The sequence below is a fragment of the Ambystoma mexicanum genome, chromosome 2q (assembly GCF_040938575.1).
Source record: "Ambystoma mexicanum isolate Mex_15411 chromosome 2q, UKY_AmexF1_1, whole genome shotgun sequence".
NCBI lineage: Eukaryota > Metazoa > Chordata > Amphibia > Caudata > Ambystomatidae > Ambystoma > Ambystoma mexicanum.
In genome coordinates this window covers 771,918,906-771,944,488 of record NC_090924.1, presented here as the reverse complement: position 1 = coordinate 771,944,488, position 25,583 = coordinate 771,918,906, and the positions used below count along the sequence as shown (strand labels likewise).

The window sequence follows — 25,583 nt, the reverse complement described above, 5'->3', positions numbered from 1 at the left end:
AACACTCTCCTCTCTCCTGCAATCACTGCACACCGCTGCCAGGCTTTTTGCATCTATTTTAAGTAAATTGACCTGTAAGTGCTGTGTAGCGTGATCCTCTTTCCTTTGGGAAGAAAACAATGGTGGCCTCGTACATCGAAGGGGAGAAGACCTCTTTCCTAGGTCTCTTGAAAAACAAATGACATTTTGTGAGCCAATTCCTAACTAAATTAAGCACACATCGATGGGGAATCCATCTACCCTCTTACTTCCCTCTTGCTGAGGTTCCAGATTGCTACATCATGCTCCAAAATACGTAATAAGATATCTGGGTCCATATCCCGCTGAAGAAAAAGTGGATTTGGCAGTCTGGCTACAAAAACAGTCTGACAGCTGGGCGAAAACAATCGGCTATGGAACTTCATACGGTCTACCAGACTGGTGTCACAAGTTGTTGATGAGCCCAGTCAAAACAAGTAAGTGAAAGAGCAGATGATAAACCTCTAATTTGCTATATTATGGGTCTGCAACCTGTGGCTCCAATAATCCCTGAAAATTAACTAGCTGGCTAGGGCCGATTGAAATTGTAGTCCAAAACAGCTGGAGCCAAAGGTTGCAAATAAAGACATGCATGACATGTCCAAAATGTGCATTTTCTCCCAGAGGATCTCTGATCTCTCGAACTGCAACAGGTTCCATGGAAACCAAAGGCAATGGCGGCCATGCACTGCCTTTGACACCCTCTGTGCTATAGATTGTTGAAAAGTACGTGTCTTAGATTAAAAAAAGAAAAAAAAAGATTTTGAACGTGGAGGAGTCTGCTGTGAATGATTTTGTAGAGCCTTTGGGCCCATTTGGCTCCAAGAGCATTTTCTCGACAGGGAATAAGGTATCTGCACTACAGTCTAACGGGTTAATACCTGCAGATATGTGCAAGGGCATCATTGAAATGCTGCCATTCTTACCATTGTTGGAAATGTCAGCTTCCATGTACAAACTGCTGTTCTATGCTACTGAGCCACTTACAAATAGTTGCGAAGGAAGTGCAAATTAGCCTTTGACAATTTTACCCCATGGGAGAAACTTGCAAACTTGTATAACTGAGTTGTTGATCATTCAGGAACCTCATTATTATGGTGGGGGCACTCCACTTACACCTCAGACAGGGGCGCCATGCGTACCCTCTTGACAATTTGGCTTGCATCCAAGAGCTTGAGGACATCCCATAAAATATGTGAAAAGGTGAAGGTGACCATGTCCTGTCTTTAGCTGGTGCACTGAATTTTCCTCACTGCTGTTGACCAATTTGTTGGATTTAATAATTATCCTAGGTCACAGTGATCCGCCACTTGCTGTCTTCAATGTGGTCTACTGTGTGAAGAATTTTGACAGGAATGCCTTTATATGTGGTGACCTTTTCTGTTCACGGTTTCAAGGGAATTATTTATCCTAAGCATTTCCAGAATGTCAGCCATGTTGCTCTTTCAATATAGCCACTTGGTATCCGCTTTAGGTTTGTAAGAATCCAACCTTATGATTGCCCTGAACAGCTTGACCAGCTGAATGTTCGTGGAAGGATTCCCCCAAGCAACACAGAGCCTGAAGCCCCCTCTTACACAGAGCCTGAGGAAGCCTTTGTCTGAACCCTCAGCCAGGGTTCCCTAGTGCACTCACTGCGTTGCCCAATCCGTTGGGGCTCCTTCTGGTGCAGCCCCCCACTCATGAGCCCTCTAAAGCAGACCACCAACCTGCGCTAACCTGCACCAGTCCTAATGGGATCAAGAGGCAATGTACTGGCCGGGGGAAGAGCAAAGTCTGTCTTAATTGAATGTTATTAACAAATGGAGAACTAAAAATGACTTCTTGACTTGCATTACTCATACATCCCGTCCCCTTACTCCATGTCTGTGAAAAATTGAGTTTCCCATTTAAATTTAGCATAGCACGCGGAGGCGCGGCCCTGGGTGTGGGAACGCTCCTGACAACCCGCCCTCCAGCGCCTCCTCTTTGTCAGACTTGGCAGCTAGGTGCTGGAATTTTTTCAGCTTGGTCTCGGGAGGATAGCTCAGGGGCAATGTGCTCGCCTTGGAAGCAAGACAAGGACAACACAGGTTTGATCCCTGGGTCCGCGTATGGAAACCTAGGTTATTTATAACATGCTTAATACCCATCATATCTTTCTGCTTGCTCCCCGTTCTTTGTTTTTTGATTATTTATCTTTGCCGCCCTTCAGTGCCTTACTCCCCCAGTGCAAGTCTGCTGCAGGAGGCTTCACGAGATGCGCATCCTGCGATCGCTCGTTCCCGGCCTTGGACTCCAATGCACTCTGCTATAAGTGCTTTGGACCTGATGACCACTGGAACACATGCGGGGCTTGCAGTGCTCTTGGTCACTGAGCCTTGAAGAATCTTCTTTCCTGCTGGAGGGAAATCCTCCATTCTTCTCCTCCTGTTCTTCTTAGAGTTGGTCACCAGGGTCCCACGTCAAGACAAGGTGGGCCCTTTGGTAAGCAAGGCCCCTCAGCACAGACTTGTTCCCGGGTGTTTCCACCGGGAAGGATACCTTGGATTCTGGTTCTGGCAGGCCCGAGGCTCTCAAGCCGAGGAGCCCATGGGCTGTTCTTGGTTATCCGTTGACAGACAGGAGGTCGGTAACGCTACCGGCTCCCAGGGCGAGGGGCTCTTCTGGGTGGTCCATGGAGGGGCAATACAGTTCATCCTAGTTTCCTCCAGGGTGCAAAGGATCGTTGTGTTCTGCTTCCAGGAATCAGTTCAAAGCATGATCCAAAATGACTACCGACTCTGTAGTCGAGGGCATCCAGCCTACCGGAGCCACCTCTGAGGCAGTTATGTAGAGCGATCCATATACCGGCCCATGGGCTGTTGGCTCTGGGCTCACTAGAGCCATCGCTGACGTCGACACTTCTGCTTCAGGTTCTGGGGCTAAGGCGTACCCTTCCATGTATGAGCCAGCAAGTGGCACACGGTCTGCTTCCCCTACAGGGTGTGGCTCCAGGTCCAAAGACTGCTGACAAGCACGAAGCAGACCCTGCCAGGCCGGTGGCCATCTTGGGTTCAGACTCTGGACTCCTACTGGGTACTTCGCCTTCAGAGTGGGCATTGCAAGAAGGTTACTATCCTCTTTCGGCAAATGGTGGCATGGCCTACGGCACAGGCGGTTGGTCTCTGCAAGGTTACGGCTACCCTTCTCACCCTTAAGGATACACGCCCCAGGCTCCTAGATGCTTCATTCAGGAAAGGAGGCCCAGCATGACAGAGGGCCGAGCCCCTTGCGATTTGGTGGCATGCGAGGATCGCTTCTTCATGCGCTTCCTTCTCATGCGCTCCCCTCCAGATGTCGGGGCTCCTCAGGGCCCTCATCAAGGAGGTGATTCCACAAGCTGGACCTCCTTGGCCTCATCTCCTGGATTGTCCCACCAGGAGTACCAGTGCCACAGCCGCGTTCTCCTCTGGTCCAGGCCCTGTCAGTACTTCTAAGCCCCCCCGCCCCCTACTCCTGTACGAACGCCTCCTTCCCCGCAGTAGCCTTTTAATGCTCAGCCGCCTTTGGGTGCTGACAAGGGTGGGACCGTTACGGCTCCCATGATCCAGGACCCGGACTCCCCTACATCTGGAAAAAAGGGGGGATTATGACAGCGATGATGATGATGATGATGATGACGACACACAGAACAAGGAGCCTTGGGCATTGGTGAAGACTTTTCACGATAGTCTTGAGGGCTTTGCAGAATATTTGGGGCTCCGCCAGAGTGGGATAACCCACCCCCCCCCTTGTGCATGAAGGAAGTGTTTATTCTGGAATTGGCCCTGTTGGAGGGGATATGAATCTCCTCGCTCCATCTCCCAGGGGACAACAATGTGGAAGCGGACCAGCTCACCTACGGATGAAAGTTATACATCAACTGCTTGTTGCCCCTGTTCCAGAAATAGGGGTTTCCGGATCTGGACTTATTCACATCTACTCTGAATTCTAAGTGCCCCCCGTTTGCTTCTTGGGCAGGCTGGGATCAGGGGTTTCTGGGGGACACATTCCAGCTCTGGCACGGCCGCAGTTGCTATGCGTTTCTTTCTCTTCCATTGCTCCAGCGGACCCTCAGCAAATTCTGAGCCTTAGTGGGATGCAGCATCATCCTGATCGCGCCCTGCTGGCCCTCTAGGGCCTGAATCTCCAATCTGCTGCAGTTGTACTGCCAGTGGCCGGTCCATCTCCGATCCCCAGCAGTGGCATCATGACGCAGCAGGGCGGGGTAGTGGAGCATCCGGATCTAGCCAGGCCGACAACTGGGACCCCATACAGGAGGCCGTCTACGCGCCCACAGTAAGAGCACATGGACCATCTGGCCCATTCTAGCGTTGAGGTCGATACCTGCCACACCTATTTGGCGGCCATTCTGGCGTTCAAAATTTTGTCAGAGCACATCTTTTTAGCTGCCAACCCGTTGATTAAGGCTCACCTCAAGGGGTTCTCCAGGCCTTTCCCCCCTGTCTATAGGCTGCACCTGGTCTGGGACCTCAACATGGTTCTTGCAGCATTGCATCATAAGCCTTTTGAGTCGATTGCCTCTGTGGACTTCAGGCTGGTGACACTCAAGGCAGTGCTGTTGGTGGCACTAAATTAGGCGCGCAGGGTCAGCGAGCTGCAGGCTGTCATCATGCAAGCCCGTCACCACTTTACATTATGATGGGGTCATCTTGCTCACTCATCCAAACTCCTTGCCCAAGGTGGTCTGTCCATTCCATTTGAATCAGGAAGTATGCCTGCCGGTGTTCTTTCCTAACTTTCAGTCTGAGGCAGAAAGGCCTTCGCATTCCTTGACCAAAAGAGTGCTAAAGTTGTATCTATCTAGGGAGAGATGGAACGAACCCTTCATGAAGTATGATACGTTAATCACCTTTGGGGGCGCGTCTCCCGGCACCCAGGCTTTCAAAGCTTCTATTGCCCTTTGGATGGTCCAGTTCATTTCGGAGCAATGGGTAAAGCAGTCCGCTGAGTATCGATTCCCATGCAGTCAGATCAAAGGCTACGGTGGTTGACTTTCAGAGACCTGCCTTTTGGGAAGCCAGCAGCGGGGTGGCTACTTGGCCCTCTGTGTTTTGTAATCCGTGTTCCCTGGATACCAGCTCCAGGTAGGAGGCAGAGTTAGATCAGGTGGTTCTTTCCCTTCCTCTATCAATCACTCCCTTGTGCAGTCCCTTCTGATATAGCCTTCTGCCCCATCTCCATCACTCCCTTCATTTGGAAGCTTCTGGAGAAATTGGTCTCCCTTCAACTAAACCAACATACTGACCTCGTTGGTTGCCTCCACCACCATCAATCTGGATTCCGAGCATCCAGAGGCACGGAAAACTGCTCTCCGGAATATCCGTGAAGAATGGCTGGCAAACCTTGATTCCAACTCTCCTGCTGTTCTCATTCTACTTGACCTCTCTTCTGCCTTTGACACGGGTCAACCACTCCATCCTCATGAAGCGGCTCCATGATCCCCTTGCTATCTCAGGCTGGGCACTAGACTGGCTGCCTCCTTTCTCACTGACCATCCTTCCCAGGTGATCCTGGGTCCCTTCTCATCCATCTATATTTCCACCTCTGGTGTTCCCCAGGGCTCTATCCTCTCGCCTTGGCTGTTTTAACCTCTATCTCGCTCACCTGCTCTCTACCTTCTCCCCACAATTCCAGTGTTATGCAGATGACGCACCACTTTTCTTCAAACTCCCCACCACCTCTCTTCCTACTTCCTGTCATTCCGCTATCCAGTCTTGGTGCACCTCCAACGATCTGTCTCAATGTCAGCAAAACTGAAATCCTACTCATTGGGACTCCTGTTCCCTGCCTTCACCCAGGCCATCCTCTATGGGTGGCCCGAGTGGCCGTTAACAAAGCAAAGCTCTTGATAAAGCACTCCTCGACCTGGACTTCATCCAAAGAGTCACTGATGCAACCCATATCAAAGGTTGCATATTGGACCGGATAGCAGACCACAACTGTAGATATCAGCTCCATCACTCCCTGCCCATGGGCAGACCATATCCCCACCAAAACCATGTCCAAGCCTAGCAAACCTGTACCCCCAGCTCTGGCCAGATCATCCAGGCTCCTCACTAAGGAAAGGATCCCCCCTCCCTCCTAGAGGCATCAGCCCCGAGGCCCCCGTTTCTCCACTGACCCTATTGCACAGGTAGATAAATACAACGCTACCATCAAAGCAGCCATAGACGACATTGCAGCACTAACTAAGAAAAACGCCAAAACTAGGAAACGCTCAACTCCTGGTTTACGCAAGAGCTATTAGACCTTAGATCCCTGAAGCAAATGGCACTTAACACATGGAAAATCTGCCCTTCACTCACCACTCGAGGCCTCCAAAACACTTGCTTCGATTGGATTGTGTCCTCCCACGTATTCCTCATCGTGTGATAGTCGTTATCGCCAACTTTGCTGCTTCGGAAACATTTTTTCGGTAGAAGGCACTGAGCTCGAGGTCGTGGCGTTGATTGTCCCTCGACTGGCTCCGTTCCGTGTCGACGTCACTGTTGGTATAAGTAGCTCGAGGCGAGCCCATTGGCTTCAGTGCCGTTTTTCCGATTGCTTCGCTCTCGTGACCGGCGTGCTTAGAGATTTTCTGTCAGAAAATGTCTTCATCATCCGCTTCTACACCGAAAACTGGGTTTAAGAAGTGTATCGACTGCGGGTCGAAGATGTCGATCACCGATCCTCACAGTACCTATCTTTGGTGTATGGGTTCGGATCATCGAACTGGCGACTGTGGCTCCTGTCAGTCGATGACGGAGAAGGCCCTCCGTGAGAGGAAAAGTAAGTTAGCGGTGGGGCAGGAGGCGTCAAAGGCCACTTAGAAGGCCTCGTCGAAAAAAGTAGTAAGAAATAGTCCGATTCAAAGGAATCGGAACGTCATAAAAAACTCAGATCCCGATCTCGTAGTAGATCGAGACGATCTTCGTCTTCTAAAAAACTAAAAAGGAGACATAGATCTCCATCGTCGTCATCCGATACATTGACTGAATTGTTTCGATGTCCAAGATCGGATTCCCCTTCAAAATCGGAAAATTTTTGAAGAAAAATGATGCAGGTCTTTGAGAATGCGGCCTCAACACCCTCAAAGAAACCTCAGAAAAGCCAGACGCTGGTCGCTCCATGGGACGACACAGGGAAGTCGGGAAACTATGGCGGTAAAACCCAGAAGTACCCTTAAAACTCGAGTCGTCAAATCGTCGAGAGATCCTCGAGGATAGTGTTTCTCCGATCCCTCACAAAAAGCAGAAGTTGTCAAAGTAGAGTGCAACTTTGTCGAAGCCATCGATGCCGACAGCTTCGACATCGAAGCCTATACTATCTTCGCCCTTATCGAAGACTCCGTCGAGTGTGTCGAAGGTTCCTTCGACCCCTTCGAAGAAAACATCTATTCCTTCGACAAAAAATCATGAGGAAGAGAGAAGGTTCTTTAACCAAGTCAAATTTTTTTTAGGTCCATGCCTTAAATTTTTGAAGAATCTGGCTCGGAGGATGAAGATGTCACTCCTTTTGGAGTAGAATATGGCACTAGACAAGTTCTAGTGGAACTTATAAACCCTGAATCTAAAATGAGAGACCTATGCAAAACTCTACATTCTGCTAGTGGTGTTGACACATCACCTGAATTAGAGTTTGCTGCACCTGATCCTGCAGAACATGCAGACTCTGGGTACACGAGTTTGATGAACAGGGTGATAGAATATATGGGTTGGGTAAGAGCCTCACCTACTTTTGAGCAAGATGATATGACGGACATAATAGTATGAGGACCCCAGAAAGATCCAGTTCTCCTTTCCATAGTGTGCTTCAAAGGACAGTTGAAAGGAACTGGGAAAAACATAACATTGCTGCAGTAGATGGCAATCTTCCTAAGAAGTATAGAACTTCTACTTCTGATCCAGAGTATCTGAACAGACGCCCTACTCCAGAAAGTCTTGTTATTCAGGCTGCTACTACTTCGAGACAGACAGCATACCCAACCATACCTCCGGATAGAGAGGATAAGAAAGTTGATGCTTGGGCTCGTAAAGTTTTTTCTTCAGGTAGCATGGCCTTGAAATCGACCAATGTCACCTGTACCCTGGCCAGGTTCACACATACCCTGTGGGAATTCATTTCGGCGGCGGCTGAACATATTCCGGGAGGCGAGGAAAGGGAAGGCTTCCTGAATATATTCAAAGATGGGAAGGAGGCAATGGGGGAATGTCTCCAGTCTGAACTGGATACTGCTGATAGTATTAGCAGATCCATGGCATCGAGCTCAGTGCTACACAGATTTGCGTGGATGAGAAAGTCAGGGTTTGAACCAGATATGCAGACCAGACTTCTCAAGATGCCCTTTGATGGCTCAAGGCTATTTGGTAGTAAGGCTGACGAGAGCCTAGAAAAATTACAGACCTCAAAAGTGGCAGCTAAATCCCTTAGTGCCTCCATGCGACAGCCTCAGAAACCCTATTCGGGCTCATTTTCCTGGAGGGATCGTCCTTTTCGATACTACTCGTCTGTTGGTAGAGGAAGAGGACAGGCTTTTCAAAGGGGCAAAAGGAATGTCACTCGTGGTTGACGAGGAAAGACTACAAAGCCATCTTCAGGAACGACATCTATGCCCTCAGCTGCTCCTGCAGCCGCCTCCAAATCACTCTGGGGTCTTATCATACAAAACACCAGTGGGAGGCGGAATCTCTCAGCATCTGAAAGAATGGCGGGGGATTACTTCAGATGCTTGGGCACTGGAAACTAGCTCAAGGTTACTGCCTCCCCTTCCTAAAAAGACCTCACGATCAACCACCGGGAGCCAGTTCTACCAAAATGCTAGACCTGCTCCTTCTGCAAGAAATTTTAACCCTGCTAGAGAAAGGTGCAATAGAACATGTTCCTCTCCGCTACAGGTACAAGGGTTGGTACTCCCCTTTTTTTTCCCATCCCAAAGAAGGAAGGAGGACTGAGACCCATCTTGGACTTAAGAAAATTGAACAAGTTCCTCAGGTAGGACAAGTTCAAGATGGTAACCCTTTCTCAGATCCTTCAGGCTCTCCAACTCCAAGACTGGTTGCTATCATTGGACCTTCACGATGCTTATTTTCATGTGCCAATCCATCCCAAGCACAAAAAATACCTGAGGTTCGCAGTTGGCGGTTCTCACTATCAGTTTCGAGTTCTGTCTTTCGGGCTGACCTCCGCTCCGAGGGTTTTCACCAAGCTGATGGCGGTAGTGGCAGCGAGTCTCAGGAGAGGGGGATTCACGTCTACCCCTACCTGGACGACTGGTTGATCAGAGCACGTTCTCCAGAACAAGCTCAGGAACATCTGTCGATCACCTGCAACTTCCTCCACAACCTGGGCTTCTCCCTCAATTTCAAGATATCCCACATGATACCATCCCAAGAACTCCAGTTTATCGGAGCAGTCTTGGACACTTCCTCGGGAAAAGCCTCGCCGCCCGAGGTAAGAGCGCTCCACATCCAGCAGATGGTAACAAAATTCCAGAAAGCCCAGCATCTGCCGGCCTTCGATTTTCTGAGGTTGCTCGACCTCATGGCATCCTGCATTTTTCTGGTGCCAGAGGCCAGACTGAGAATGAGATCCCTCCAGTGGGCCCTCAGAATTCAGTGGTCCCAATTCTCGGGCAATATGTCAGATCTTCTGCAAGTCCCGAGCGCAGTTGCTCAGGATCTATTATGGTGGGCTTACAACGACAACATCCTCAAGAGAGAATCTTTTTGGCAACCATGGTCGGACATAACAATAGTAACTGCCTCACTCACGGGGTGGGGAGCTCACACTAGCGATCTGAAATCAGTGGACGTTGGTCTCCATCTGAGTCCAAACTACACATCAACCTATTGAAGCTGAGGGCAATCACACTGGTGCTGAAGGCCTTCCTGCCCTCTGTACAGGGAAAGAATGGCCTGATAATGACAGACAATACAGTCGCCATGTAATACCTCAACAAAAGAGGAGACGTAGGATCACTACCTCTGTGCAGAGAGGTAATGCAGCTCTGGTTCCGGGCAATACGAGAAGGAATCTCTCTATCGGCAGTTCACCTAGCCTGAGAGCAGAAGGGTTTATAGTAAATTTTTCGACTTCAATTATTTCGAATGCAAAAATGTCAAACATTAAGTCGAAAAAAAAAATGTGAATGTTTAATCTGTTTTCTTTTTTTTTAATGGGGGGGGCGGGTTCCCCTCAAACCCCTGTTTTTTTTTTTTTTACACTTTATTTTACTTACCAAAAGCCCCAAAAACATTAAATAAAAAAATGATGAATTGGAAAAAAAGAATTTCGACATAATGTTTTCGACATTTTTGGATTCGAAAAAATGCATTTGACATACTGACTGGACACCGAGCAGAACATGGCGGCAGACGCTCTGTGCAGGCAGAGCAGAGTCTCCCACGAGTGGGAGTTAGCTCAGGAAGTCCTTCTGGAGATCTTCGCCCTTTGGGGAACCCCTCAAGTGGATCTGTTTGCAACCACGGTAAGCCGGAAGTGCGATCAGTATTGTTCAAGGGAATTTCCCTGAAGAGGAGCTCTAGGAGATGCGTTCGTAGTGGACTGGGATTTCTCCCTGTTGTACGTGTTTCCTCCAGTCCCCGTGATTCCTCAAGTAATCAGGAGGTTGAGAAAGTTCAGGAAAGCCATGATCCTAATTGCCCCGGACTGGGCCAGTAGGACGTGGTACCTGGACCTTCTGGACATGTCCATCTGCCCTCCAATGCGTCATCCACAAAGAGAGGATCTTCTCTTGCCAGAGTAAGGTCGGGTTCTCCATCCAGAGGTCAAGACACTCAACCTACATGCATGGTTTCTGAGAGGTTGAGATACAAGGATTGGGATCTTCCGGATGACGTAATGGAGATTTTGCTTTCGGCCAGAAGGCCAGCAACAAAATCCTTGTACCGGTGCCGTTGGAACAAGTTCAGTAACTGGTGCAAAGATAAGGATGTGGACCCTTTTCAGCGTGGCACCCCAATGGTGTATTCTTTTCTGTTACACCTAGCCAATCTGGGGCTCCAGATTGGAACAATTTTAAAGGATATCTTGCTGTGCTGTCAGTTTTTAAGCGCTCCTCGGAAGAGGTTTCTTATTTTAAAATTACATTAATCATCCAGTTCCTGAAGGGACTTACCAATGTATATCCACCAATACCATTTCATGTCCCAACTTGGGGTTTAAACTTAGTTCTTAAATTCCTAACTTGTATACCATTTGAGCCTCTGCACTCCTGTCCATTGATGCTTTTAATACTAAAGACTGTTCTCCTTGTGGCATTAACATCAGCCTGCAGGGTTAGTGAACTACAGGCTCTCTCATGTAAACCTCCATATACCATCTTTTACAAGGACAAGGTAGCTCTTAAGGTTAAACCATCTTTCTTACCGAAAGTAGTTTCCGACTACCATTTGTCACAAAAAATTATTTTACCAACATTCTATCCTCATTTGGGACAAGAAGAGCAGAGATTGCATAGAATGGACTCCAAGAGGGCCCTCAGTTTTTACATCTCAAAAATGGCAAAATTACATCAAGATGACCAACTCTTTGTGGGTTACACAGGTCGTAAATTAGGGTTAGCGGCGACAAAACAAACTATATCCCGCTGGATCATTCTGGCTATATTGGAATGCTACAGATTAGCAGGAAAAGACCCACCGGATGGGCTACGTGCTCACTCCACTAGGGGAATGGCTACTTCTGTGGCTTTGAAGAGGGGAGTCCCTGCAAAAGACATTTGCTCGGCTGCAACATGGGCATCAATGCCTACCTTTATCAAGCATTACTGCTTAGATGCCTCCTCTTCCAATGAAGGGTTATTTGCCAGGGCGGTACTTCACTCCGTCCATGAAAACAAAACTAGCACTCCCACCTCCAAATTGATCACTGCTATGGGAGTCTATCTAAGATGAGGAATACGTGGGAGGACACAATCCATTCGAAGAACAAGTTACTTACCAACTGCAACGTTCTTTCGACTGGATGTTCCTCCCATGTATTCCTCATTGACCTTCCCAGCCTACCCCGCAGTACAGTTTACGTTTTCTTACACTTTCCTCTCACGATGGGCCCATCAGTCACAGCATACGCTTGGATGTTCCACGAGTATTTCCTCGAAAAAACAGAACTGAAGCCAACAGGCGCGGCTCGAGCTACTTTTACCAACAGTGACGTCGACACGGAACGGAGCCCGTCGAGGGACAATCGACGCCATGACCTTGAGCACAGCGCCCTCTACCGGAAAAGAAATTCCGAAGCAGCCACGCTGGCGATAACTAATATCACAAAATGAGGAATACGTGGGAGGAACATCCAGTCGAAAAAACGTTGCAGTTGGTAAGTAACTTGTTCTTCCCTCTACAAAAAAGAAATCGCCCTAGCCAAATCTGCATCTTCCAATTCGAGAATCTCTAATGCAAAATCTGAGTCAAAGTAACTGTTTGCAATCTACTAAGAGCTCGCCTCCCCACCTACCAACGCACAGGAAACTGTGAAAGATGATACATGGTGCAACAACATACAGCTATGTTACAAAAAATAAACGCCCTTCAGGAAAAAATAAAAGCCCACCTCAACGCCCTGCCCAAAGCCAACACATCCCATGCCTCAGCCCCTCACCCAGACAAGACTCAATCCTTCCTCAGACAAGTCACAGAAACAGAAGTCCTAGCCATCATGAAACACACTAAACCATCCTCCTGCAAGGGGGATATCGGCCCTGCGGCACTCATTAAAAACTGCGCAGAACTATCCGTGCTTGTCGCAGCCTTCATCAATGCGTCACTCTCCTCGGGCATCGTCCGCCCTCCCTCAAAGAATCATGGGGTTCACCCGCTCCTAAAAAATTTATTAAAAAAACTTGCTCGATCAGACATGGCAAACAACTATAGACCCATAACCACCGTCCCTTTCCTGCTTAAGATATTAGACAATGCGGCATACTGCCAGAGTCAACAATTCCTGTAAGACGGCATCATCCTGGGTTAGAAACAATCAGGTTTCCGGCCACGCCACAGTACCGAGACTGCCCTACTCGATTTAAAAATTCAGATAGAGCAAACCATGGATAAACTGAAACAGCACTGCTCCTGGTCCTTGATCTTTTTGCAGCCTTTGATCTTGTAGATCCCAAGACCCTCTGCAGACACCTCAAGGATGCCCACTTTTCGCAGCAAGCCACATCCTGGATCACCTCCTTCTTGGAAGGAAGACTGAGTGTTCTCTGAGGCATGCGCAACCGCCCCCCACTGTGGAGTCCCTCGGGGGGGGGGGGGGGGGGGGGTGATCATGCATTTCACCCACCCGCTACAATATTTTTACCCTCACTTTTCAATGACCTTGACGATCATATACTAGCTATGCCGATGATACACAAGTCCTACTCCCGCTCACTGGCTCTTACGAACAAGATGCAGCCACACTCAACAAGACCTATGCCCTAATCCAGGCCTGGATGGCGGCTAATGGTCTGTCTCAATGGAGACAAGACCGAAATACTACTGGTAGGTCCCAAACAAGTCCTAAACAAACTGGATAGTAGATACACATCATTCAACATTGACAATACAACTATCACCACCTCAGCGGGCCAATGCCTCATCTGCCGCACTAACTACGAAAATCATAAACTGTCAAACCCTACCTCTTCCCCCAAAAACTGCCTGTCCATAGCCAGAGCTACCGCGGGTGCAAGGTTGTACTACTGCAACATCCTGTTCCTAGGCACATCCTCCAAGAACATGAAGAAACTTAAGCTTGCTGCGCGTGAAGGGCATCTGCAATTCACTGTTTTTGCTGTTGCTGGTTGCTGGCTACGAGAGTTGTGACCCGTACTGTGTGGACCCCCACGCTGCCTGCCTGCTGGGTTGCACCTACAGCCTGCATCTTATCCCTTTAAGGAACAGACTCATTTCAGGAAGTCGAGACAAAAGGGAAGCAGACACGCCCTTGTGGCGTTAAGCCCGCTGCGTGTGAAGGGCGTCTGCAATAAGCTGTTTTTGCTAGTTTTCCTGGTTGTTCCAGGAGTTGAACGCTGCGGCCGGATACTGCTGACATTATACATCGGATACCAGCTATAAGCCCCAGCATGGAGGTAGGCCACCTCCTAAGGAGTTCAAGGGGGCGGCGTGAAGAGCCAATTGCTGAAGCGAACTCTGATTCCCAGAGGCCACCTTCAACATCTGAAGGAAAGCCCTCAACAGAAACCCCCTTGACCACAAACGCCCTAATTGATTCCCCTCTGAGATCTTACCCGAACCCTGAGAAATCCAAACAAGGGTTTGGAAAGGGTGAAAACATCCTGTCAGGAACGGACCGCGTACATGATCTCCAAACGACAGACGCTTCTCTTTCCACCAATCATCAGTTAGAAGTGTCTGATGAGGTGAGGAGTGAGCCAATTGAGGTGGTGGGGAGATAACTGAGGGAAAAACAATTACCCACACCATCCTCACCCAACAAAAGGCAGGGGAGGACTGTGAAGCCTTTAGCTACAGACAACATGGACCCAACTTTATCAGATATAGAGGTTCCGACACTTATAACCAACACACGTGGAGAGCCGTTGACGCCATACTTTGACTGCGAGACCCCGGAATTTCAGCACATCAAGAATGTCACAGCAGACATGCATCACGTACCAGGCAATTTGCTCATGCCTGCTCTTCCAGCTAGTCCTGGTCTGTTTAAGTGAAGTCCTCGCCCTTGCACATGACCCTATTAATTGCCTGAATGGTTCTCTGCCTGATATTGGTCTTGAAGACCATTCACTGAACAACACTCCTTATTAAGAAATCCCATCTGTGGGAACAACAATGGAATCAGAGGAAAATGACAAATTGATCAGTGATAAATATCCCAAAGGGCCAATAAAGTCAAGCACGGAACATAAATCAAACCCAACACGGAAAAACCAACACCAAAATTCTAAAAATATAAAAACAAGATCCAAGACATTTACCTCTAACAGAAAAACGGAAAGAGGGGCTAAATAGGAAAAAAAGGGTTCTAACCATGCAGCCAAACTCGCAAGAGAAAAGAAACGAAGCAAACAAAAATACACACCTGACACCAGTCCTGGTATGGAGTCTGGCACGATAGGTAAATTACGTACTTACAGAAATTCGTACCTAAAAGAACCTCGCTATCTGGCAACCTGGTGCATTTCTTTGTCAGACAAAAGCTACTAATCCAAGAGCAAGTAGAAACTGAACCCTTAGTGCCCCACGAAGTCTCAGACGTGGAATTACTGGAACTGGCCCTAGACGACGTGGCAAAAGAGGTGACCCATCAACCTCCCCCTACGGGGCAGAAAGAGAACTCTTGAGACAACCAAACCAACTAATCAAGCCGCTACGTCATTTGACCGTGAACTACCGGTCAAAACCAATGGCCAACCCCTACAGCCCCTACAGGCTTGGAACCTCCAGACAACTGGTGATGGTGCACTCTTACCAAGCTCAAATGCAGCTTTAAGCAGAACGTTGCAAGACTGCAACAAAATAAAGGAAAAAATGCAAGGAGCGTCTGACACTAACCATACTTGGGTAGGGAGTTCAGACGACCCCAGAAGAACCCCAAGTCTCAAACACCCCCCCCCCCTTAGACAAATCAGTGGGGGTGAATGGGAGACTGGATCCTGACAAACTTCACTCCGGAAAGGCCCACGCAAACACCAATGAAACTATTGCTACGATTGCAACTAATGGATTCCCTGAAACTCCATCACAAAACAAAAACGGAAGCATAGCCTACGAATGTCAGTTAGTTTTCAAATATCTCCAAGAAGAGACATATCCCTGAGAAACCTGACCAATACTGTAATGGATGTGAGGCCACAAAGACACGACTCGCAAAACAAAACTACCTCTTTTACCAGTCCTCCCTCCATTGGAACCACGGGTGATTGAACCGCGTCAACAAATCGTACTTAGAGGAGATGAGTGACTAAGTGTTGGGTGAAAATGTAAGTAAGCCTGAATTGCTGTCAATTATGTCAACAGTGACGGTAGCTTTAGCACCATTCTCTAAACTGAGTCGATCTATCCATTTAATCAACACTTCTAGAAATACATGTACCAATAGACAGACATGAAATACCTAAATGAAATACAAAATAAGGTCAGAAAGTAATTACAATTCACAACTCAATAAAAGACAATAAAAACGCATCTATACAGCAATAGAACTATGTAAGAAACTATATTAAGACTATTCACGGCATATGTCCTATTGACTGCTACTTTTAAGTATTCATTTAGAATGCATATACACTTCTTCCTGCACGTTGAGGCAATCTATGACTATTACATAGTTGCACAAACATATACAAAAACTGTGTAGGGTAAATGTCTCGGGTTCTAATTTAACAAAGAGTTTTAAAGTTCAAATAGGTCATTCCAACAAAGCAATCCTTATATTCAGGAGTTGGCTCCCTGCCCATGAACCAAGTCAGGAAGTCTATTGGAACTGTTGTTCCAACAATGTCCAAATGAATGAAAATGTCTTTCACAAAAAAAAGAAATGTCTCCCTTGGATTAGCAAAGCAAAAATGCCTCATCCATAGAATACTGTTGTCAGAATAGCAAAACACATCTTTTGCACAGAACACTTTTCTCAGGATGGCAAACCAAATGTCTTTCCCGAAACAGTTTATAACAATAAGGTTTCTCCATACACGATTATTCCTCTCCTGCTTTAATCGACTGCCAGGAATGTATCCTTTTTGACTCACACAGATCTCCTGTTATACTCTCCCACCAGCTCTCTCCTTCCAAAAAGGATCTTTACCCGATAATCTTATCAGATCTTTCTATAATCTTCCTTCCACTTCAGTTACTTCACAACCATATTTGTTCAATAACGCAACTTTTTGACTTCAGTGGCTGCTTGCACCAATTTCACCCATGCAGACATTTCATACGAGGGGTTGTTCAAGCTCTGTCTACCTTTCTGTCAATCTCTCTTGGCTCTTGGAAATGCTTGTTGCAGATTTCCCACAACTGTCAGGAGAATTGTACCATGTTTGCCTTTTTATTTCGCGGCGTTCGATATTCAGAAATATCCTTCAAATACTTTAACGTTTTTGCAATTCCCGTACCCCTGTCTCTGGGGCTGATTCACTGGTATACGGTGCTGTTGCTAAAATAGTGTATTGCGGGGCTCGCTTCCCAGTCGGTTTGTGAGTTTGCCGTGTCAGCATGTGCTTTCTTCGCCACCAGAAACTGCATGGCTCTGCAGTACCTTGTCTCACCTGACCCTGCTGTGCTTCGTTGACCTTTCCTTTACCAGAGTCTCTTCTTCGATTTAGAACACTGTCAATCTGCTCCAGGCAAATGTTCACTGATCTCCCGGTGGCTCTTCTCCTCTACTACCGGTCTCGCTTCTTGCTCTGCGTATTCTGCCTTTTCTTCCTTCTCGATCTGCCAGCTGCAGGTAACTTTCGGGCTTAAATGTCCTGAGCAGCTGATTTAGTTTTGGATAGCTAGACTGTACTTTATGCTTAGTCACATTTCCTCCCCATTGACTCCTTGTTCTTCTTCGTCTCAGTACCCCAATTGTTATGGGAATTGGAGTCCATAAATGTTTGAGAATTCTCAAGGTGGTATTATTTTAACTATTTTCTAACATTGAGGAACTTTTTTGAGATATCATAGGCCTGTACCTTCGCGACCAAATCGGGGTTACTTGGTGATTATTAGCCTTTTTAGGGGGGTTTTTTTCTGTTGTGGTTGGTTCTTTGTCGCATGAGTGTAGGTCACTACGGAGACACCGAGTTTCTCTACTCCGTTTGTAAACTGTAGGAAAAGTTGCAACTGTGCCTGCACTTATTTGCGCCAAGATAAATTACTGGTGTTTTTCCTTTTGCTATGAATGACAAATCCAAAAGTTCTGTTGTATTTGATAAAGTTTTTTATTTTGAATTTTCAGCCCCTCTTGGATGACACGTGTTTCGGCGTACAACCTGCGCCTTTTTCAAATCCGGGCCTTCAATGTGTCATTACGGTTCATACAAAGAATAACGTTCTTGTTGTAAATGAAGCTCTTTTAGTCTTGGGCTCAATCCCACCTGAAAATTCTGATGCTCGCGCTGGATTTGTCATTCATAGCAAAAGGAAATGGACCAGTAATTTATCTTGGCGCAAATAAGTGCAGGCACAGTTGCAACTTTTCCTTATTTTAACTATTTGTTGAAATATCAGGAGAGGTTATGCAAACGTGTATGTTTTGCTCAGAACTCTTATAATACAGGCAACTTGAACGTAAACCATGCATACCTGAGGGGTGAATGTTAGTTCCGCTGGTGGTGATTTTCTTTCACAGTGGCTTGGGTTTTAACATGGGAAGGATTGGCGAAATCGCAACATGCCATCAGGTATTTAGGGATTATGGAGTTTTCCTCTTCATATAGTGAAGAATACCACGCCTCTCTCTGACGGCCATCTCCTCCCATGTGATCCTCCCTCGTATTACCCCCCCCCCCCCCCCCACCCTTTCCCAGAGTCAGGATCAGGTAACAACTTCCTTCCCCTGGCCATATGGGAGGGGATTTTAGGCTGGGGATCAGTGATGACTGCAGGTTTCATCACACTCCTTAGTGCACCCACTTTTTTTTAAAAAAAATGTTATGATGTGCCATGAGCCCATGAATTACTAGACTTTTGCTTGATTTACATTTCAGTACAATTTTTGTGTTGGCTATGATTGCTAGATGTGTCACTTTGTAAGCATTGTACGTTATGTAGTTTGACATTTGGTATATTTGTGAGGGGGTGTGCATGATATTTTGCGTTTTGGAGTTTGTAAGACTAGTTGAGCTTTACCATGCAATTTCTGCCACTAATTTGTTTTGGTGTGCATCCGTGAGTGCTAGTGGGGGGGGCAACGTCACATGTTTTAGCTTTCTTCAATGCACATGCATTCAACTAACCCACACTAATGTTTTAATTGCATTGCGCCAGTTGAAGGCTCCATTTAGTAGGCATCCTGTGAAATAAAAAGGGAGCGAACAGTTTGTTTCACTTGTGTTGTGTGTTTGTGTTTCATTGATATTAACCATTAACCTATGTTCAATTTTAATTTGCGTAGGTATTGTAATTGCTTCATAATTGGTTTCTCTGTCCAGCAAGCGTCCACTTTAAAACTCTACAAATTCAGTTGTTGCTTTTGGTATATGCGGGAGTTGTGGGTATTGCTGGTTGTCGTTACGCAGCTTCTTCTCTTGGAGAGCACTTTGAATTGGATAAGTGTTGCAAGATTTTGCAGCATGCTCATTTTGCTGTGTAGCCAGGGTAATTATTTTGTGGTTGTTTCCAGTCCATAGTTTGCTCTGCCTTATTTTGCTTTTTAATGTTGTTTTTTTTTGCATTGGTGCTACGTCTGTGACTGCTTAAAGCATGGGGTTTTATTAGGCGGAACAACTTGGCTGCTGTGGAATGGACACTGCTGCTCTAAGTGTGGCATCGTAAAAGTGATCCCCAGTGTGATGGTGCTGGATCGTCTTGTTCTCCCATCTTGTCGATTTGCATTACTTGTGTGTTAATCAGAGCCTATTGGTTAAGGTATGCAATTGAATTCAGTGCTTTACCTGCCAAAGTGTACTATGTGCATTAATTGTGTGTGTATTGTGTGGGCTTGTATACCGTACTACTTTTCTACCTCAGGACTGGTACAGTATTCTATAATTGAAAAACTCACTTAATCCGCTTTGTATCGTGGTATCCAGGAGGAGAATGTCGGGCATTTGTCTGTGAGCGGAGCTGGTAGTGCCTTGCAGCAAGGCAATGATCCAAAACATACAAGCAGTTCTTTGGAAAAATAAACCTGATTGTTTAACTGTCTAGTCACAGACCCTCCCTAAATTGAACCTAAATGTTGACGGATCCCGCAGGGACATATCTGTGCAAGAAGCCCTCCGTGTCACCAAGTTGAAGTATCTCTCAGGAGGGATAGGTCAACATTCCTCAAAATAAAGGTGATAATGTCCAGGTTAAAGGAAACGCTTCATTGCCGTCATTGCTGCTGTAGAGTGTGCCATCAGGTACTGAGTCTAAGGTTTCACATAATACTTCACACATGGATTTAAAGTGTTGAATACCTTGTGGATAAATGTTGAAAACCTGTCGTTTTCTTATGTTATTTGTTTAATTTGGTTATAGTTTTATAGTCTGAGGACTGTGAAATCTGACACTTTAGGTTTGCAATGTGTAATGTGTGTGCATCCTAAGGAGCTTGCAAACATTTTCTCAACACTAGCCAAAATTCTGTATTTGCAATCTATGCAAGCTGCAGAAATAGCCGACATGGCCTTTCTTTTGTCCTGTCCGATGTCCTCAACAAGGTTACCGTCCTCATTTTGTGGATTCCATACATATCGATACCAGCTAGTTCAGTCTACAATTGCTTAGTTTCAATGCCCAAAGCTTTGTGTTCGAATCCGTAGACTTGGAACAAATCTTCACTACCACTAAATTCAAGCCATTTACCTTCCAGATACCTCCAGACATACTGCCAGCACCATAAAAAACAGAGTTGGCCTTGAGCTAGTCTTACCCTGCCCTTATCTGGCCATGTACGAAATTGGTCTGCTGACTGGACTGTCACACTGACCACTGTTCAGCTTGTTTTTGTACCAACTGCAATTTGTATGCAACATCCAGGTGCAGCACTTCCTGGCTAATTAAGGAGACAATAGTTCGTAAGTCGGACTTTTAGGCATGGTTTTCTGCATATGTGAGGTTTCTAGTTTATCATTAATGCTTTCTTTTTTTTTTCTTTTTTTTTTTTTTTAGGAGGAAATGAACAGACCCCGATCGGCCAGGAGGACCTTCGTGAAGTGCTTAAAAAAACACTGGAGTTTTGCTTATCTAGGTAAGTTAAAACCAATTTCATTTAGAGTAGGAGTTTCTTTGAAATTAATACAGATGTGCAAAATGCGAGGACTTGATGCAAAAAAAAAACCCAATTGTTGATTTAAGATTTACCATTTCAGTCATATTTGGTTTTAGGATAACACTGTGAAAACATTGTGTAATGAGATATTCGCAGTACTGAAAATACTGAAGGTAAAAAAAAAAAAAAAAAAACCCTGTGTAATTAGAACTTTGAGGGAGCGAGAACATGCATGAGCCGCCTTTAAAAAAGCTTCATGTTTTACATGGTATATATGCAGTAAATTAACTCTGGGTTGCTTGGAGCCTGTTGAGATGCCTTTGACGCAGGATCAAATACTTGCAAAGCCGATTCTGATGTTTACGAAACGATTACCATTTAACAGAGCTTATAAGCCAGTGGCATCCATCATGAACACTATAAAATGTGGTGTTATTTTGAAGAAAAAAAATTCTCCTTTACTGTTCTATAGTGATGGTAATCTTCATTCTGAGAATCATGCAACATTGTGCTGGGCATTAGTGTCTATTGCTTGTCACTGTGTACTTATGTGGCTATTGGTGTGCTTATCACGCAACATGTTTCGAATGGATTGTGTCCTCCCACATAGTCCTCATCTTAGATATTCGTATCTTCCAGCTTCAGCTATCTTTCACCGGAGGGTGCTGTGCTCGAAGCAATGGCTTCGAGGGCCGCCGTTGAACATAGACATCCTCTGTAGTATAAAGGGCTTGAGCCGTGCCCTTTGGCTACAGTTCCGTTTTTCTGATGGCTTGCTTCGTGGCACGAATACAGCGCTTCAGTTTTTCATTATGTCTTCATTATGTCGTCTTTGTCGAATGATTCCAGGCCCAAAACTGGCTTAAAATAATTTCAGAAGTGCAGGAAGAAAATCTCGATCACCGACCCCCCCATCGAAAATTGTCTCTGGTGTTTGGGCCCTGACCATTGGGTCGACGAGTGCGGTTCTTGTCAGTCAATGAACAAGGCTCTGAAGGAACGTAGAGGTAAACTGGTGGTGGGGGAGGAATCCTCGAAGTAGTCTTTGAGGAAACTAAAAGAATCATGGGAATCTGGTGAAAAGTCTCGACATAGGTCGAGGAAATCAAGAAGTTGTTGGAGAAATCTTCCTTGTCATTGAAAAAATCTAAGACACCAATCTCCTTCCTCCTCCTCGGCTCTCGAAGCCGACCTCGAAGATGACGTTGACACCTTCCTCGACGGCATCGAAGCCTCGTTCGATGTTATTGAAGCCAGCGTCGATGACTTTGATGCCGCTATCCAGGCCATTGTTAATTCCGGCGCCAAAATCGTCGCCCTTGCCGAAGCCGAGATCGATGCCTGTTGAAAAAGTGTACCAGCCTAGACAACACTTTTTCAGATCAATGACTTCCATATTTGAGGAGCAACCCTCTGAAGAGGACATTACTCCGGCTGGAGTAAATTTTGGGACTAGAGATGTCGCTGAAGAATTAGACCCAAATTCTAAAATGGCTTATTTATATGAATGCCTTCAAACAGCCAACGGCCTGCGTACCTCCCCTGAGGTAGAGGTTGTTGGACCCGGCCCTGCAGACCATGCAGATGCGGGATATAGAAACTTAATGAATAATTATCGAATTAATTGGGATGGAATGCAAATTCCCCAAATTTTGACCAAGGTGACATGATGGACATCCTTAATGAAGGCCCTAGAAAGGACCCTGTCCTCCCTTTTCAGAAGGCATTACTAAAAAGGGTCATGGCCACATGGGAAACCCCAGATTCTGGGCCAGCTATAAATAAATGTATAGGCCTTCCTCAACTGACCCTGAATATCTAGCAAAACTTCCCTTGCCTGAGAGTTTAGTGGTGCAGGATGCCACATCTGCGAGACAGTCGGCGTACCCTTTGATTTCCCCCATGTAGGGACGACAAAAGGATTGATGCCTGGGCCCGTAAAGCTTTTTCTTTGGGCAGCATGGCCTTAAAATCCACAAATGTGACTTTCACTCTAGCAAGGTTCACATGCATCCTGTGGGATTGTATGACGGCAGCGGCTGAACACATCCCTGAGGGCGAGGAACGGGAAGGTTTTCTCTCAATTGTCAGAGATGGAAAGAAGGCTATGGGGGAATGCCTCCAATCAGGGCTGGACACTGCTTATAGCATAAGCAGGTCCATGGCATCTAGCACAGTCCTGCGCAGATTTGCATGGCTGAGGAAATCTGGTTCTGCACCGGATGTGCAATATGCCTTTTGACGGATTGAGGTTGTTTGGCAGCAAGGCAGACGAAAGTTTAGAAAAGCTGCAGACCTCAAAAGCGGCGGCTAAATCACTTAGTGCCTCCTATAAGACAACCTCTAAAACACTCCTACTCAGGATCATCTTCCTGGAGGAGGAGTCCTTTTTGTTTCTACTCCTCATTCTGGAGAGGGAAGGGACAGGCCAGTCAAAAAGGACAAAGAAAATGACCTTGTGGTGGAAGAGGAAAAGGTGCTAGATTGGCCCCAGCAGCGGCAACTGTCCCCTCAGCCACTGCTGCAAAGCCACTCTGAGGCCTTAACCCACAAGACTCCGGTGGGAGGCAGGATCACTCAATATCTGAACGAATGGCGGGGCATTACTTCAGATGCTTGGGCACTGGAGCCCAGGGTTACTGCCTTCCTTTTCGACAAAGGCCTCGGGACCATCCACCGGGGGCCAGCTCTGCAAAAATTCCAGACCTGCTTCTTGTGCAGGAGATTTTAACCCTGCTAGAGAAAGGTGCAACGGAACATGCACCTATAGCGGAAAGGAACAAGGGTTGATATTCCCCTTGCTTTCTCATCCCAAAGAAGGACGGAGGATTGAGACCCATCTTGGACTTAAACTTGAACAAGTTCCTCAGGAAGGACATGTTCAAGGTGGTAACCCTTTCTCAGATCCTTCAGGCTCTCCAATTCCAAGACTGGTTGGTATCATTGGACCTTCAGGATGCTTACTTTTATGTGTCGATCTATCTTAAGCACAGGAAGTAACTGAGGTTCGCGATTGGCAATTCTCGCTATCAGTTTCGAGTTCTGCCATTCGGGTTGACCTCCTCGCCAAGGGTTTTCACCAAGCTGATGGCGGTAGTGGCAGCGAGTCTCAGGAGGGGGGGGGGGGGGGGAATTCACCTCTACCCTTACCTGGACGACTGGTTAATCAGGGCAAATTCACCCGATCAAGCCCAAGAATATCTGACCATGACCTGCCACACACAGACTGGGCTTTTCACTCAATTTCAAGAAGTCACAAATGACACCACTCCAAGCTCCAATTCATCGGAGCAATACTGGATACGTCCTCTGGCAAAGCCTCACCTCCCGAGGAGAGCGCTCACTACATTCTGCAGATGGTAACAAAGTTCCAGAATGCCCACCATCTACCGGCCTTCGATTTCTTCGGGTTGTTCGGCTCATAACATCCTGCATTTGTCTGGTGCCAGAGGCCAGGTTGAGGACGAGATCCCTTCTATGGGCCCTCAGAGCTCAATGGTCCCAATTTTCAGGGAATATGTCAGATCTTTTGCAGGTTCCTGCCAGAGTGGCTCAAGATCTACTATGGTGGGCTTGCAAGGACAATATCCTCAAAGGAGAATTTTTTTGGCAACCATGGCTGGAGATAATAGTAGTGACGGACGCCTCACTCACGGGGTGGGTAGCCCACACCAACGATCTTGCAATTCGCGGCCGTTTGTCTCCATCGGAGTACAAACTGTACATCAACCTTTTGGAGCTGAGGACAATCGGACTACCTCTGAAAGCCTTTATGCCCTTTGTATGGGGAAAGAATGTCCTGATAGTGACAGAGAACACAGTGGCCATGTACTACCTCAACAAGAGGGGCGGTGTAGGATCACTACCACTATGCAGAGAGGCAATGCAGCTCTGGTTCTGGGCAATAAGAGAAGGAATCTGTCTGCAGTTCACCTAGTCGGAGAGCAGAAGACGGTGGCGGATGCTCTGAGCTGGCAGAGCAGTGTCCCACGAGTGGGAACTAGCTGTCGGTCCTTCCAGAGATCTTCACCCTTTGGGGAACCAGTCAAGTGGATCTGTTTGCAACCAGGGTCAACCAGAAATGCAATCGGTTCTGCTCAAGGGAATTTCCCCCAAGAGGAGCTCTAGGAGACGCGTTTGTGGTGCACTGGGATTTTCCACTGCTGTATGCCTTTCCTCCAGTCCTCGTGATTCCTCAAGTAATCAGGAGGTTGAGAGAGTTCAGGAAAAAGATGATCCTAATTGCCCTGGATTGGCCCAGGAGAACGTGGTACCTGGACCTTTTAGACATGGCATCTGCTCGCCAATACGTCTTCCACAGAGAGAGGATCTCCTCTCAAAAGAGGAAAGTCGGGTTCTCCATCCAGAGATCAAAACACTCAGCCTTCACGCTTGGGTTCTGATGGGCTGATTTATAAGGATTGGGACCTCTCGGACGACGTAATGGAGCAACAAAGTCCTTGTACCGGTGTCGTTGGAGCAAGTTCAGTAACTGGTGCTGGGACAAGAATGTGGATCCATTTCTATGTAATACTCCTATGGTACTATTTCCTTTTACATTTGGCCAATTTGTGGCTCCAAGTTGGCACTATAAAGGGATACTTAACAGTGCTATCTATTTTCAAGCGCTCCTTAGAAGAGGTATCCTGTTTTAAAATGCCCTTGGTTAT

General features: G+C 46.8%; 1 protein-coding gene across 6 annotated transcripts in view; it reads left to right on the top strand.

The window, feature by feature from the left end:
* Window positions 1–25,583, top strand: part of LARP4B (La ribonucleoprotein 4B) — a 2,592,412-nt gene that overhangs the window by 688,650 nt on the left and 1,878,179 nt on the right. For 5 of the 6 annotated variants that reach the window (XR_011303320.1, XM_069648004.1, XM_069648003.1 and 2 more), the window contains one exon: window positions 20,814–20,892. Coding sequence is in view for 4 of the 6 variants with exons in the window: in XM_069648004.1 (XP_069504105.1) it covers window positions 20,814–20,892 (79 nt within the window). In the remaining 2 variants the exon portion in view is untranslated. Of the gene's footprint in view, window positions 1–20,813; window positions 20,893–25,583 lie in introns of those variants that run through there. The other variant, XM_069648005.1, reaches the window with a different exon arrangement.